The 17,383-nt window shown below is 41.2% G+C and overlaps 1 protein-coding gene across 1 annotated transcript; it reads right to left on the bottom strand.

Annotated features, from left to right (window-relative positions):
• Positions 1 to 208: 208 nt before the first annotated feature.
• c9orf72 (C9orf72-SMCR8 complex subunit) lies at positions 209 to 16,780 on the bottom strand. Its single transcript, XM_085767403.1, has 11 exons — positions 16,594 to 16,780; positions 15,132 to 15,633; positions 14,249 to 14,344; positions 13,496 to 13,560; positions 12,035 to 12,107; positions 11,078 to 11,194; positions 9,867 to 10,102; positions 9,678 to 9,735; positions 7,950 to 8,059; positions 1,828 to 2,065; positions 209 to 1,208 (listed from the first exon to the last, which is right to left on the bottom strand). The coding sequence occupies exons 2-10, from the start codon at positions 15,576 to 15,578 to the stop codon at positions 1,879 to 1,881; spliced, it is 1,389 nt and encodes a 462-aa protein (XP_085623529.1). The 5' UTR covers positions 15,579 to 15,633; positions 16,594 to 16,780; the 3' UTR covers positions 209 to 1,208; positions 1,828 to 1,878.
• Between the last annotated feature and the right edge of the window lie 603 nt (positions 16,781 to 17,383).

Below are 17,383 nucleotides of genomic sequence, written 5' to 3'. Positions count from 1 at the left end.
CACACATTAGCACAATATCTGAAAGTGACTGGATCTTTGTTATAAGAGTCGCAACAACCTTTTAAAGCTGCTGTTTGAAAAGGTCAAGCTGGAAAATCAAACTGTTTATATCTTTTTAAAATCACATTCTTCATTCTTTCAGGTATACGGATCCAGTTGTGCCAGTCTCTGATTCTAAAGGAATTCAAACCAGTGTAAAGGCTGTTCAGTTTGTTACTGCAGTGTTTATTAGTCATTGCTCTGTCTGAACAATTTCACAAAGAAAATCAGTCAATAAAACAACAAAACTGTTTGTAAAATGTAGTAAAAAAAAAAAAAAAAAAGTATGGCACTCCATTATCAGTTCAACACATTACAATGTCAACATGATTTGCATTTTTGGAAGCAATGCTCTAAGCAAAGAAACAAAGTTGATTGCCTATAAGATGCAAATTTCCTACTAATCCTAACAGCAAACAGCAGCTTTATGGCTGTAGGAAGAAGGGGAAAGAGAGAGAAGAAAAAAAATCAGTGCAAATCCATTTAAAGCCTGACAAGGTAAAGGTATATAATATTAACACTCACAGCCTGCGGTTTAAAGGGATTGTTATGATCATTTTCATTTATACTGCTTTTGTATTCTCTCTAATAAAGTCCCTCTGCTTTTTGATTACTCAACCTTTCAGTACCGTCACCCCATCTGCACTATTCACATTCACAAAAGCAGGTATTAATTGAATTTTTTTTAAAAAGGGAACCCTTGAGTTCTGAAGGTTGAAAGGCCAACCGAGGCTGATGTATAACACAGGCAGTGAAGACACTAATAACGCATGTTTTCATAAATATAATTAAAATTAAATTGCAAATGTCCTGGTGGTGGGCACCAATTCTCACACCATAAATTAATACAGACCCTCTACTAACAGAAGGCATGGAAAACATGAATAATTCATCCTGCAGAGAATAATTTAAGCCCTCTAAAAACATTAAACTCACATTATGCTTACAGTTTGTCCAAGCAATATATCAAAACCTTAACTCTAATGGCTCATAACAGCAGTAACGATCAGTCTTTAAAAGCCTGTCTTGTACAGGTCAAGACACGAAATGTTCTGTCTCATTTCAGCAAAGCACAAACACATATTCAGGTTAATTGTCTTGTGAATACACAATCGCATGCTTCCATGTAACAATAAAAACAAATCATTGACCACACAACAAAACCTTCTCTTTCCATTAAAGGGATAGTTCACCCAAAATTCAAATTTCACTCATTATCTACTCACCCTCATGTCGACTAAGAGCTGTGAGAATTTTCAGAGTCCTACGTTCCTTCTCTGAGTTACAGGGGGGTCCGCGCAGCAGTTTTGTCCATATAATGGTTGTCAATGGATACCAACTTTCTTCATCCAAAAAGACACACCAAAAAACATCCAAATACCTCCATACTGCTCGTCTGTAATGTCCCTCTTGTATTGAAGCCCTGACATGAGAAATTGTTCCGCTGGTCAGGAAGAGCAGTGAACCGAGACACTGGGAGCTTCCGCTACAAACAAGCTTAAAATATAGACTTATTTAATTTTTTTCGGAACAATTTCTCATGTCGGGGCTTCAATACAAGAGGGACATTACAGACGAGCAGTGTGGAGGTATTTGGATGTTTTTGGTGTGTCTTTTTGGACGAAGAGAGTTGGTATCCATTGACAACCATTATATAGACAAATACTCCTGCGCGGACCCCCCCCCCCCGTAACTCAGAGAAGGCACGGAGGACTCTGAAAATTCTCACAGCTCTTAGTTGACATGAGGGTGAGTAGATAATGAGTGAAATTTGAATTTTGGGTGAACTATCCCTTTAACCGTCTCATATTATGTAAAGTGCAGGTGAGGAAATAAGAGTCAAAAGCTCATGAGGACGTCCCGCTCCTGCATGCTGGTGTAGAACGGCTTCCCGAACACAAAGGAGTGGAGTCCCGCCCTCAGCTTCTCGGCAAAGGCCATGACGATGTTCAGGTCTCCCTCCACCGCCAGGTCCAGGTCCGTCTTTAAATTACGCAGGGATCGAAACGGCTTCTGCCCTTTCTGCCTGTGAGGGGGAGGCGGGGAGGACATTGTAACTGTAGTGCATAAACTGTTAACAACCGACAATACTCTCTGGGTCAGAGGATTTGCATTAGCATCTCGTTGGGTTGCAGGTGTGCACAGGAACGCCATGCCATGATGAATTATGTATGCTGCTACAGGATGGCAACTGAGCATAAACAATCTTGTCAAGGCACCTGTAAAATAACACGACCTTAAGACCTCAGGCTGTTCGTAATACCGTAAACAAGAGTGCTCTTGTGACTTCATACCAACACGCAAAGCAATGGTATCGCTCGGGTAGTTAAAGGCTGTCTCCAGTGTAAGATATGTTCAAGGTTTTACTAGTGAGAAAAGAATTACGCTCAAAACATCTCTGCTGGGAACATTTGAAGCAGTTTAGACAGAAGGAAAGAAAAATATAAAAAAAGGTTTTATGGTCAGAAAAATAATGGAAAGCTTGATGAATAAATTAAACTACACTAAAAAAGAAAAGTAAAACCATCAACATTGTACTGATTCTCTAGTTCCTCCTGAATTTCAGCTTTAGAGTAACACTCTGTTTTGTGAATTTAACACCCCGAGGACCAACCGCCATTATTTTTTTTTTTTTTAACGACCACAGTTCCTGGAAAATTTCAAGCTTTTGAATGTAACAGCAAAGTTTTGAAGTTGCAGCACATCACATGCAACGGGAACACTCAATTAGGTGTGACGCTTTCGCCCGGGGCTGCGCATAGTGAAAATGTTCAAACTTGTGCATGAGGTTTTCACATGTGCCCCGGGGTTTTATGAATCTGTGGGAATACATGTGCAGAGATCAGATGGAAAAAAGTGATTTGAGAGAACTACAGACACCCGTGAGATCTGAGTTTAGACACGGGTTTTACATGCAAACACATGACTGTCAGTAGTTTTAGGGTTAAACGTTTTTTTCATGTCATTGTCATCATTTTTGTTTTTAGGTTGTTTTTTTTGTCTTGTGCTGGTTGTGTATTTTGTGGGTTTCAATTTTTACTCTGTTTGCCCTTTGAAATGCCCCCAGGGGACAAATAACATTTCTTGGATTGAATTGCATGCATTACATTAATCATAAGTTATTCAATTAAGCCTAGGTCAGGGGTTAGTGTTTAAATATTTATACGCTCAATAAAGAAGCACTTGCTGATATCTTCTGGCAACGAGAATAAAACAAGACTGTGTAGAGGCAGAAGATTAAATGGAGTGGCTTCTGTCCTGAAACACGCGGGAAGGTCAGTGTGCTGACAGGGAGGATGGAAGGCGATGAGTCAGGCGCAGATGGAGCAATGACCAGGTCACCACAGGGAGGGCGGTGTGAAAAAAAAAAATTTGGGAGGGAAGCTAAAGACATGGTAGACTGCCGAGTCTCTGATGAATTGTCGGGGGCTTAAGGGGGGTGCTTCTGGAGCTGAGCCAGAAGGTGGTTTCTGTAATCCTGATGGGACCAGAGCGTGACTGGACACACAATTATTCCAAGCTCTCCCAATCCTAACAGAGGAGGGAATTCTATGGGTGTATTAGAGTGTAAAGTTACAGTGCTGTGGCTTTTAACTTGTTTTATTGTTGAGTGACTGTTCTGGTTACTGGCTACATTAATAAAAGGTGTATTAAAGGGATAGTTCACCCAAAATTCAAATTTCACTCATTATCTACTCACCCTCATGTCGACTAAGAGCTGCGAGAATTTTCAGAGTCCTCCGTGCCTTCTCTGGGTCCGTGCAGCAGTATTTGTCCATATAATGGTTGTCAATGGATACCAACTTTCTTCGTCCAAAAAGACACACCAAAAAACATGCAAATACCTCCATACTGCTCGTCTGTAATGTCCCTCTGGTATTGAAGCCCCGACATGAGAAATTGTTCTGCCGGTCAGTGCAAATCACGCGAGATTTACACTGACACAGGAAGAGCAGTGAACTGAGACACTGGGAGCTTCCGCTACAAACAAGCTTAAAATATAGACTTATTTAATTTTTTTCGGAACAATTTCTCATGTCGGGGCTTCAGTACAAGAGGGACATTACAGACGAGCAGTATGGAGGTATTTGGATGTTTTTTGGTGTGTCTTTTTGGACGAAGAAAGTTGGTATCCATTGACAACCATTATATGGACAAATACTGCTGCGCGGACCCCCCCCCCCGTAACTCAGAGAAGGAACGGAGGACTCTGAAAATTCTCACAGTTCTTAGTCGACATGAGAGTGAGTAGATAATGAGTGAAATTTGAATTTTGGGTGAACTATCCCTTTAATGCGAAATCATAATGCTGTGTCGGGCCATGAAAAGCCACTAGGTCACCTTGCAGCCTGGCATACAGTCTCATTTCTGTGCTTGAGTGGGGGGAGGGGGGCAGAGAAATGAGAATTTCTCTGTCAGTGATCAAATGGCAATCATAAAAACATAATTTAGAGTTCTGATAATGATGATGATGATGATGATGATGGGGGAAGTGCCACTGTTGGCCCCACTCCAGAGCGCTTCACATCATTTTCTTACTCGACACATCATTCACTTCATTCATGCTATGTCAGCAGGGGAGCTGCCAGCCACTCCGCGTGATGCTGAGGATTCATCATCCTGTGTCGCCGGAGCAACAGCCACGTCTTCCCAACATGAATCATCATCAACCTAATATTCATTTTCATCATTTTCCCCAACTAATGCTGTAATAATTACTCTTGTTTATGAGTCTGGAAATATTGGAATCAACTGTTTGTTCTGTAAAACTACAGGGGAAAAACAAAAATCTCCTGGTCTGTTGTCATAGGTTACCCACAGCCCAAGGTGAAGCTTCTGCTTGTTTTGTCCAGTTGCAAATCTGATGATATATAACCGGACCACAAGCTGACAAGAGCTGCACATCGTCAGATTTTAAATGCAAAGTGTTCAACATTTTTGCTTGACAACTTACTTTAATGACTGATCGATTGCCAAGATTGAAAAATAATGAAGCGTCTCATTCTACAAGTCTAATATCACTCTGCAAATCTTCAGTGGTTTCGAAAATAAAACAAAAACAACAACCACCCAATTATCTTCTTCCATCTGTCAGTCTTTTTCATATAACTCTTTGGACCTAGCACCTTCCTGTCTTGTTGTGGTGTTTTGCAAAGCCTTACTACTCTTATTTCCAGCAGTACCAAGGGTGCCGCACTTCTACAGTCCTTCACCCCTGAATCTATCATTTGTAGTGTACTCATTTATTTGTTTTGTATGCACTAAGCCCTGCTATGCTAGAGGTCTGCGATGCTCCTCATACATAAATGTTTCTTTTTTCTGTATTATTCTCAAATTGTGAGTCCAATGTCCTGCTGCTAAACTCAAGGACAGTTTGTTTTTGTGTTCTTCACCACATACACATACAGTATGAGGTCAGTCCTTTGAAGGACAGATTTGGAACTTGGGGCCATCTTTGCCCGTGTTTCTTTTATGAGACAGGAAACTTGCCCTTTGAGTGTGTGTGATGTTAGTTATTTCCTGACAAAGCATGTCTCAATGATTTTCAAGTGAGGACATGCCAGACAAGCAAGTCAGCTGGGAGCTACAACTAGAACTCTGCGTCCCTGTGTATACATTTGGTGGAATACACAGAGACAACAAGATTTCTCTCCTGTAGATTTCTCGTGCAACGCATCGAGGCTATACATGAAGAACAGAGTGAGCAGAGGGACGCCTGAATTCTTTGCACTGCTTCTCTTGCGAATAGTGTCCTGACCGTACGCTTCATTTTGTCTCTGTTTGACAAACTGCTCTTCATCTTCATCTGTTCACATGGTGTCTGCTGTGCACCTCCAGTCAAGTGAATCTGAGCTGAACTTTCCCATATTCCCACACAAGTCTATGCTAAAGGATGTGCTGCAGCTCTGAGTGTGCTCTCTAACCCACTGAGAATAGATCCTTCCAAAAACTTCAGTTAATATTTTTGGTTCCATATCATTCTGTGTTGAGTATTTTGTCCCTCAGGGATCGCCAGAACCACACGCCAAAACGGCAAAACCCTGGGGACCAGAGGCAGAAAATATAAAATTTTACAAAGTGTGGTAAATCAGGGCAAAACTATATTATTTTTGGTGGTGTTTCCTATTTTTTTGTAGATTTAAAGAGAGTTCTTTTCCAACACTGGTGCATGACTGGATCATGTATAGGTGCCCACTGTGGGCTTAGCACTATCCTGAGTCACTCTGGTTTACAGGGAAGCAGAGGAGTGCTTCCAATACACTGAGCCTTGCCTCCAACATGGCAAATGATCTATGTTCATCGCATATATCAATATCACTAAAGGAGAAGACATCAGGAGAGAGAGATAGGGAGTTAGAGAAGCCATTGCTATGTCCTAAGATAATGAAACCAGCAGATTTGACTAGCATGCAAACAAGAGAAACGCAACCAACTGGAGACAAGACAATGCAGTTCTTGCAGCAGAACAATGAACTGGCTGTTCAGAAACAAGAGCGTGTGTGAACTACTACAGGGCTATTAATCAAATTTTAAATATTACACTAAATTCTTATTAAAATGCTATTTAAAATAATGAAGCAACGTTCACAGGAACTCCTGAAAGCAAAGGTTTTATATTGATATACCTTTATGATAAATTATACATGTCAAACGGTGAAAACTGAGATAAAGACCAACCGCTAATAAAGACCTGTGACCTTCCACAATCGAGCTAAATTACTTGTTGAGGTGGAAATATAAAATTGTCGCGGATCGCAGACGGAAGGATCACTCTGTGTTAGAGCCAAAAAAGAAAGATATTCTGACACTTGTGGCTTTCTTTCTAGGTGATGATTAGTGATAAATCTCTAGTTCTCTATGTCTTTGCTTATTTTGTCAGATGACACTGTGGTTATAAAATCAGGTTATAGCAGCAGCAGAGAAGCAGCTTGCAAATGTTTTTGAGGCCAACGTGTAGTCGTAACAGGCTGTATTCAGTCACAATTTTAACCTTGTTCCGTTGTCACTCAACAGAAACAGAAAAATGAGAACAGCTTGGTTGGAAATTCGGCTCTATTGAAATACTGCACACTAGGGGTGGGCGATATGGCAAAAATATCATATCACGATTTTTTTTTAAAATGAAGTCACGATTTCGATTTCATCACGATCTTAAATCGAAAAAAGGAAAAATAGACAATTTAGGCCAAAGAACCTTTCTGAACAGATTTTAATCTAAATAGTTGCAGTTTTGCCAACATGTGCAAACAACAACACTCTGATAAAGTGGACTCTTGCAACATAAAAGGGAGCTTTCAATAAACATGAAAGTAAAATATCAATGAAGACATTACTGTTTGTTTTATTCAACACAGTCATTTTAAAAGGATTTTAAGTTGAAAAGGGCCAAATAAAGATACAAACTAAAGTAACTGTTGTTATCTCTTTTAGCAAACTTTGCAAATGTCCTTTGTTTGCGCTTTGCAGCATAGAACTGCAGTTTATAGAATGAGCCCCAGACGATCCTACGATCTCTGCACTTTGGCAGATCGTCTACACGCTCTAATCCTTCACGATCTAATATCGCCATATCGCCCACCCCTACTGCACACATGAGCAGAGAGAGTAGAAGTGGGGCAAACAGGTGAAGAGCTGAAACCAGCTGACAGTAGACAGAATGCAAAGTTAACCCAATGACATCTGTTTTTGTTTTTTTTACATTGGTGCTGACAGTTTTTAAATGTGTGCTTTATTTCACACACTGACCAGATGCACTCAAGCTAGACGCATTTAACAAAGTCATGTTTTGTTTCTTCCTGTGGTGCAGTAGCTGCAATGCGTGTGTGTGTGTGTGTGTGTGTGATGGTTTATTGCCACATGTTAATCCCTTTTGTTGTTTGGATTAAAGTCTTATTAGTGACAGCTCTTACGTTTCGTCCTCGATGTACTTGAGCAGTGTGAGGGCCTTCCTGTGGAGCAGCAGCAGGAACTGGGCCAGGTAGGTGCTCCGCAGGGACAGACCCGGCTTCAGCATGAACACCTGGGTACGACACAGGATGTCAATTAGTAGTCCGGGCTACAACTCCACTGGAAATACTTGGAATAATACACCCGCCCCCTTCTCTTTACTGTTAACCTTGAGAGAGAAGCATATTGCTGTTGTCATGAAAAAAAAAACTTGTGAATTCAACTCTGGGAGCACTTTCAGCAGCACAGATGACGGGTTGTGACCCTTGAGAATAAATCCGAATGTCTTGTATCCGTGGGCTCTAGAGATAACTACAGTGGAAACACATATTTCCTGTATGTGACACGATTCGCTGTCTGTTTGAGACATCGATCGAAATATGACGGTGGATCTACCGCTTTCAACTTCACAATGTCACCCTGCTGTGAAATGTCACATAATAAAACCCCTCCACATGCACTTCTATTACATTTAAAAGCAGCAGCTGGTTTAATCTTCGCTGTAGAGTTGACAAACCGCACATCATTTAATCGCTCGCGACTCAATGAGGAAATGGTTTAAAAATTTTAAATCACTCTGACGACAGTTTGTAATAGAAATGCATATAAATCAGTGCAGCTACAAAATACCATGTTTTTCTTGGTATTGGTTCAGTATCACTGCAGTGACTGTTGCCCATACAACAAAGAATTGTAATGTCAAACAACCACACGTACTGACCAGCACTTGTTGAATTTGAATACACACAGTAGCACAACCCATAGATTTTTGCTTTTTAACCATTTAAAGCACTTTGTTCTGCACTCTATGTATGGAAATTGCTTTAGAAATAAAGATTAATTTGATTTGAATACTTATTGGTAACCAGAATAAGTGTGTGCAGGCTGAAAAAATAGTAGTTTGGATGTAATATAAATTCTAGTTCCTCCGATCCTTATGACTTCACTAAGAACACAAGATACCAGATTCATGACTGTAATCAAAAGTGATTGCGCACAAAATTGAAAATCTATAATTGTACACAGAGGAAGTGATTGTTGAATGGTTCAAATAATATTGAGAAAATATTGAACATTTGTTACAACTAATTTACCTCAGCTTGCTGATGAACAACATTTCTATGACGACACATCTACACTATTTAAAGGGGAACTAGTCCGGTCACTTTTCTGCTGTTTTGCTAACCTTCCTCCTGACCATGTGCGTTTGTTTTCAACAAAGTCGGTGAGAAATCAATAAAGAGAGAGTACGTAATGTTATATATCATATACGTGTTACAACGTGTATATTATATCTGTCAAAAACAAGAGATTACAGGTTATGGGGCGTGTTTGTGTTGCAATGCTGCCAAGACGAGAGCTGGGACACCGGGGCGGCGGTGCTGATTTTGCAAGGTTGGTTTTAGCCTCCATTCTCCTTTGTAACAAGTTACATGTAATTTATTAAATCATCACAATTACTGGGAAGCTGTTTAATTAAGGTAAAACTGTAGCATAGGAAGATTTTTGATGTAGAAGGGCTTTTAAGTTTTATTTTATTCATTATTTTTCTTTTGTTGTTAAGTTGATATATAGTTTTGTTCCTGACTGTAAATGTGTGTCTTTATTTGATGTTCAGGGGTGAGTTTTTAAAATTTTTTTACAGGAACAATAAAGAATAATATATAGAGGAAGTGTTGCTGTATTCTTACCTCATCTATAAATGACTTCACCAACGTGTCTCTATGCATGACGTCCTGAAATATATTCCTGTGAAAGAAAAGCCACAGTGGTTGTCATATTTAATGTAAGAGGAAAGCAGTAGTGTATCCAGAAAGAAGAAGCAGACATGGGGCTCTCATGTCACACAAACACAGTAGATGGATGAGTGCGCGGCTTACAGGTCAGGTGTGAAGGTTTCATCAGTGTGGATGACTGTGTCTGGGGGTATGTCTTCCTCGCTGTCTGTCTTCCAGAGCGTGCTTAGCTCCGACCGCATGTAGCGCCGCTGGTTGTACGTGTGCTCGTGGCACGGCGGCATCTGCTTCACCGTGTTGATGTCGACGTCGATGTGAGTCGTGGGGTACGCCGAGTAGAGCACCTGGCGGAAAGGCAGCACGAAGCTACCTGTGGAGTCCTGGGAATAAAAGAAAGAAAGAAAACATGAGGGGGGGGGGGTGAGTGGAAGCCCATACTGACAACATGCCAACTCCAGGCTAATCTTACCACCTGGTATGATGATTTTTTTATGTGATGTGTGAATGCATGTTCATATTATTCATGTCATGTCCCGAGAGCAGACAAGTACAGCAGAGACTATGTTTAAACATGAAGAAACAACAATAGAAGAAACAGAAGAAAAGCAAAAAGCAAGCAGCTGCATATGGAAATACGATAAACAAAAGACATCAAAGTAGCTTCGCAGAAACATCGTAAATCCACGTCTTATGCGTGCAAAGAAGCTTTAATAAATCATTTCACATTTTGCAAACATGGAGCTTCCAATATCCTTTTTTTGGTTGTTTCTACCTGGACCAGCTGTAACAGCCTTTTACAGAGAAGTCTAAAATAAGATCCTGCAGGAGCTCAGCAACACATCCAGTGTGCACAACACTAACTCTGAATGAACTAACAGGCTCCCCCAAACCAAACCAATCTTTTGTCGTTCTCATTCTGCTCATGTTGATTTGTGGCTTATGTAGAGTCGTACCTGCGCTGCCTGAGGGAACCTCCACTGTAAATACTGTGACAAATTCTCTTAAAGCTGAAACTATGCTAGACAGTCAATTCTCTGTTCTGCACTCGACCTGAAGTAATAGTGGAAAACTTTGCAGCTAAACACAGAAGAGCAACAAAACTAAATCCGTTTACAAGCTGCAACTGCCTTATTAAAAAAAACAATAAAAAAACAATTAAAAAGCTCCATGTATTAAGATAGACCTGAAACATCTGCAGTGCAAAAAGATCCCGCTGCAACATTTTTCAGGTCTAAAAAATGAAATTAGGTCAGAACAAGAGACTGGCAAAGATCAAACAAAGACCAATAAGGGTTCTTATTGAAATCACATTAATAACACAGTGCTGTATACAGAGAGAAGGAACTGGCGGCTACCTTGAGAAGACCCTGAACAAACAGGCCGGTATCATATTTGAAGGAAGAGTCGCTCTTGCAGAGGCGAGAGCACTTCCTCTCGGCCGGCGTGAGGAAGAGGCAGAGAGTCCGAACAATCTGCAAGAAGACAGACTTGTCAAACAAACAGTGACAGTTTCAATCACTGACATTACACGGATAACACAGACTGATAGATTTCAGGCAAAAGAAACTGTTTTGGAAATAATTTCATGATCTCGATAAGGGGATACCTAATACAGTTATCAGGTTTCTATTTCAAAAACGTGGGCAGAAAATCTATTTATTTTTGTGCTGGTTGTTATGATTTTCTAGAAAAAAGTGGTTTGCAAATGAAGCTAGATTTTCGTTTTAAACCTTAATCTAACATCAGGTTTGAGGCTAGATGTTAGATACAGATAAAAGTGTTGATTTAATTGGTACTAAATTCAGGCCTCAAGCCAATAAAAATACAAATTAAAATCTTTTGATATTCACTGGGCAAACTGTTTACAGTTACCTTCAACTGTAGGCGGCTGTAAACAGCATGTGAGGTGCAATATCAGTTTTCTTTCTTGTTTACCGTGTCTTCTTTTAATTCAGAGATGTGCTCCTTTTTAAGCAGCTTACATGACTTTACATACAGTATAACTGCTTCTTCACTGACACTGCTGCGACAGTAACCGCCGCTAAGCCCGAAGTGACAAAACCTCTGACAAAGGCAGTTTTAGACTGAAAAGTGCAAGAGGGTCTCATTAACCGTAGAGCAGCAGCACTTGTCAAAACATTTTATTTCTATGTAGATGATCCCTGAGCAACAAATTGAATCGAAGGCAATTGGACTCCAGGAAGACGTTTTGCCTCTTATCCATCAATCGGCCTGACTAGTCCTCACTAGTCTGACACTATGTAGATGATACATATTTTGCATATGTGTGGCTGATAATGTGGCAAATTTACCTTATTGACTTTCTCTGCGTTGCTTCCGACAACGATTGAGCAGCCACAAGTCTGCAGATGGGAGCTGATGGCCCTGAACCAAACAGACAAAGACATGCAAAATAGAGCCAATTAGCTTCACTATTCATTACTCTTATTATTATTGACAGATTTTAGGAATAATGATTGAGGCAATGGAACTAGGTCGGGAGACATTTAAAGGGCAACTTCGTTTTTTTTCAACCTGGGCCCTGTTTTCATATGTTTTTCTGTATATGTGAGTGATGGATAATACTTTTATTGAGGTCGCTGCAGTATTGAGCAGGGCAGGCAGCCTGCAGCCCAGCTAACGCTCTACCACGGGGCAAGTGGCTCCCGTCAAAGTTCGCCCTATAAACGGGCATTTTTTTCAAACTGACAGGCTCAGATAGTTACAATGAGTGTCCGACAACATACTAGAAAGGAGAAATGAACGTATGTCTCTACCTTTGGCTGGAGGTCACTGTTTGCTGTGATCTGTGTCCAAATCTCGTTCTGAAATCTCACGATAACTCGCAGCAAAACACGGGGGGGAATTGACTGAGGTGAAGAGAGATGACCGGAGAATTTACAAATTGTAACAACAAAATGTTCGGCTGCTCTTCGCGCAGCTTTCAGAGAGCTTTCACAAGTTATGGCTAACAGTTAGCTGTTAGTATGTTGTCGGACACTCATCGTAACTATCTGAGCCTGTCAGTGTGAAAAAAATGCCCGTTTATAGGGCGAACTTTGACGGGAGCCACTTGCCCCGTGGAAGAGTGTTAGCTGGGCTGCAGGCTGCCTGCCCTGCTTAATACTGCAGCGACCTCAATAAAAGTATTATCCATCACTCACATATACAGAAAAACATATGAAAACAGGGCCCAGGTTGATAAAAACTGAAGTTGCCATTTAAGAGTCTGAAGGAGGAATAAAGTCAACTCGCTCTGGGCAAGTTACATTAGCCTAATAATTCATTAGCTATACTGCTTATCCCTTTTGGGGTGGCTTGGGGTTGGGGGGTGGAGCCAATCCCAATCCCCGCTCAGACACTGGGTGAAGGTGAGGGACATTTTGGACAGTTTGAAAGTCTATCAGAGAGCTGACATATGGAAATAAACAACCACTGATAACTTTAATGACCTCTAATGACCACAAGATTGGCTGTCACCTTGGACCTCTGAGAAATCTTCACATATCAGCTGTAAATGTGCCTGAGATTCAAGTAAATAAGTTCCAGACACAGGATGCTGAAATGATCCCGTTCGACTCGAGCAATTGGGGGCTTCGTAGCAGAAATGGACTTTCCGGACTCTAAACACTAAACAGCAATTTAGCTTTCATCCTTTCTCTGGAGGAAACTGCAGCTAAGTGAAGAGCCATTACTCATCATCGGAAGGTTGATGGGTGTTAAATGAGCATTGTTCATCATCCGTCTCCATTTGCCTGTACAGGAGTGCTTACTTGTGGAGGAAGTCCTCGTGGCAGCTGTCCCCGATGTCATCATCATTTAGCACGGTGTCTTTTATCTGCTCAGCAGGACCGAAACAAATTAGTCATTTTTACCATTGGTCTCAACGAAAACACAAGTGCTGATGGGCACGTTCGCAGACGTGTCCCATGAAAATAAGATGCAGAAACACCGTTGTGTGTGAAACAACAAGAATCGTTCTGGGGAGCTTCTTTGTGCTACTATTTTTTGCCACATTTGCATATCAGAGGGGAACAAATCTGTTGAATCACACTGGGTGGTAATCCAGGCAGAGAACCTGGATATATCAAACCTCTTGGAAATAGAGAGTGAAAGAATAAAACGAAAAGGAATTTACCAAAGTTAGAAAGAAAAGGTTTTGTTCTTAATATTACGTGTGCCTCGAGACGCAACCCCGCTCCTTTCATGTTCCCAGCACCATGATGTTTACATAATATGTTGTTTACTCCCCCTTTGCTTTAACAAAAAAAAAAAAAATAGGTGACAAGATATATTTTAACAGTACTGGCCACCTTCTTTTTTTCCTTGAAAATTAACTACAAATTTTTCTTCATTGTTCCTCTGTCTGCATTCACTAAAAACATTACTGACTGCATTAAACAAGCATTAAGTAGCTTAAATTAATACAATATGTGAGAATATATGTGTGTGTGTGTGTGTGTGTGTGTGTGTGTGTGTGTGTGTGTGTGTGTGTGTGTGTGTGTGTGTGTGTGTGTGCTGCTCACATTTATATCTTCTGGCACACTGTGTGACTTCATAGAGGCCAACAGCTCCATGATGGGGACGATCTCCAAGCTCAACACTGAGATGATGTTGTAGCCCTGAAGATAAAGAATAGAAAACACACTGAAACAAGACAGGTGAAGATGATCCGTACTATCAGTGGATGTAATCTAGTAGTTTCAGCGCAACATTTGATGATACGAATGTGGCAGAACGCTTAGATTATAAATACTAACGTGTTGTTTTCTGTTCTGTTGATTCTCTAACAAATAAAATCCAGTTTCTCAAATAATACACAAGGAGCAGCACAAGATTTGACATTTGGTCTGTGCCAGAATCACACAGTGGATGGATGCCCAACCCAGGAAGCAGTATTTGTCAGCTATGTGGCACAGAGGACCATGATGTAGCCTATGTAATTTTTCAAAGCAATGCAGCTAACAGAGCAGCAGAGGGAAAGAGGCAGAGCAGCAGGTGTATCAGGCAAAACAAAGACCTACTCAAATATTTATGTCAGAGTATGTCAGTCTGACAAGATGAGCACAATAGAACTAATGCCTTGGATGTGATAAACATATGCGGAACATAAATAGGCCTCTACAGCAATGTCCTCAATGTGTTGTGTGTCCAGCTCACTGGCTTTCTCTGCTGGAGCTCTCAGACATAATTAGACAACTTACTCCTCTGTGTTGGGAGATGGCAACTTTATTATTCTGCCGGCGTTGCTGCAATCCCAAATGGACAAAACAGAGGTGACGGATTACTCATTACCCCTTTGAAATCAAGACTTTGGGCCCCGATAAGGTTTTAAAGAACAGTTTATGAGCCTAAAGGGTAATAAAGTGTTTATTCATGTGTGAACACTAAGATCACATCAGCAGGTACCTTCTGCATCCAAATGCGGCCCTTGCGGATGACGTGTTTGAGCCTCTCCACACAGATGGTGTGCAGAGGCAGGTAGAAGGCCAGCTCTGTCTGAGGTAGGATGATGGACAAGGCACACGTGTTCTTGTCTCCCTTCAGCTCGCCGTCAAAGATGAGAGACACGATGATGACGCCCTTTTCAGCCAGGACAAAGAACTTCACATCCACTGCGCCGCACTCTGCGCTGCGCAGAATCTCCCCATTGAGGGTGTGATTGGCCAAAAAGGTGACCTCTCCATCGCTGAGGAACATGGACTGGTCGCCCTTCGGGGACCAGATGTGGCGCACCCGTGGGCCCAGGATGTTGTCCCAGTAGGCGAAGGTGGCGGCGAGCAGCGGACATTCTCCCTCTAGTGCTACTTCAGACTTCGCCACAGCGGGTGACTGGGGTGGACAGCCAGAAGACATCGGAGTGGTTTGGAAATGTGGCTGCTGTCCTTTGTAAGGCTGAGTGATGTTCAACCTACTGTATATCCAAAAAAAAAAAAAAAAAAGATTATGTTATGATATTAGTGATTGTTCAAGTGTAGATAACAGTTAACAGCTAAGTTTTGCTACAACTTTTGTAAGTCTCTCATCTTCACCTTTTTTCAACTAAAGTGAAGCAAACAATGAAATGTAATACTTCTCTGTGGAAATGAAACTGATTTGTTTTGTAATTTGAGTCAGCTGATGCTTCCCAAGACTCACCCAAAAACAACTTCTCCTTTTTACAGTAAAGCAATCAATGTGCAGTTTGACAAATGTGAAACTTTTATAATGAACAAATGTAAATTCTCTAAAAAGTTTGAGCAAACTCTGTTCAAAAGTGTGGGGATTTAATGTTATTCACTTGCTGCAAAATATTCTGTTAGATTCTTAATCAACAGCCTGTGGGATCAACTGTAAACTACTGACTTACTTTTATAACTAATATATTAGAAATTTTATTATCGTGAGACATCGCTTTGTATTTCACTTCCCTAGCCGTTCCCTGGATAACATTATTAGGCATGATACCTGAAGGCTTGAGAGAACAACTCTGACACACACATTTATACGACGATAAATACAGGTGTTTGATTTACGCCGAATTTCCCAGAAACCCTCAGTGATTTGGGTTTTATGGTTGTTTTGTAACCAGACAGCAAAATGTATCAGCAGCGAGCAAATGAGGCTTTATTTCGACAGATCGTCCATATGGAATTGCATATTCTCACACATATGACAGCACGTAAACGCACCACAGTGTCGTGCATTGGAGAGTAAAACACTGATTGAAACTTGGCTACAGCTTCACGTCTGTACCGGTGAGGAGCAGGAGCTACAGTCACATGTTTGATAGTATCGCTAAATCATTGTTTTGAAGCAGGGAAGCTCGCTAACCAGGGTGAGCTAACCCAGCAGCGACAGGAGGCAAATAAATTACATCGTCATGACTCACGTGTTCGGTCTTTTTGGTGCCAAATCGCCACTGCAGTTTGTCTAGAGGAAGACTTTCAAACGCTGTTGTGTTGACATTATTACGCTCCGTCTGTTACCGGTATAACACCTAACGGTGGTTAGCCATTAGCCAGCTGTAGTTTTTTTGTTGTCTTGCAGTCACTTCCTACAACGTCACTGCTACGTCAGCAGATGACGAGGTCTGCACAGCGCAGCGCCCTCTAGCGAACGAGAACCGGAAATGGGCAGTGAGGCAATGATGTCATTTTTATTCCGGGCGGCCACCTGCAGAAAATGAGTTATTTAAATTCATGTAGATGGAGCCTGCCCACCCAATTGGTTGTATCTTAAGGCAAAAACTTGGTGTTGGCCTTTTAATTTCATAGTTGCAGGGTAGGTTACTGTTAGACCTAATTAATGGCACCCCACTGCAAATCTGGAGACCTAATACTGTTCCTCTCTCTCTTTCTATCAAGCAATCCAAGACATCTCCCAGGAGCATCTGACACAGGGGAACCTCAAGACAGGTTCTTCATGTGATTGGGTTATTTCCTTGCAGATATATCTGACATTGTCGGATTTTCTGACAGTTATCCAACTATCCAGGAGCCTCCCTTCCCTTTGTAGCGCTAGATAGGCTATTTATCTACACACTTCATAGCTACACACTTGATTTATACCTAATTCACAATAGTATACCAAGTGGTCTCAGCAAGGCGCTAATGAGAAGGCTGCCACTGTTGGCTTTAATGGCTCATCAGCTATTCAAACACCGAACTGCTCCTGCAAAT

Source organism: Trachurus japonicus, chromosome 22 (assembly GCF_045865225.1).
Source record: "Trachurus japonicus isolate A0001 chromosome 22, Traja_1.0".
NCBI lineage: Eukaryota > Metazoa > Chordata > Actinopteri > Carangiformes > Carangidae > Trachurus > Trachurus japonicus.
This window is presented reverse-complemented; position numbering and strand designations above follow the sequence as displayed.

Coding starts and splice junctions, on each gene's coding strand:
- c9orf72 (XM_085767403.1), bottom strand. CDS start 15,578: ATGTCTTCTGGCTGTCCACCCCAGTCACCCGCTGTGGCGAAGTCTGAA. Junction 10,103..11,077: donor TTGTTCAGGGTCTTCTCAAG/GTAGCCGCCAGT, acceptor TTTTATTCCCAG/GACTCCACAGGTAGCTTCGT. Junction 9,736..9,866: donor GAAACCTTCACACCTGACCT/GTAAGCCGCGCA, acceptor TTTCTTTCACAG/GAATATATTTCAGGACGTCA.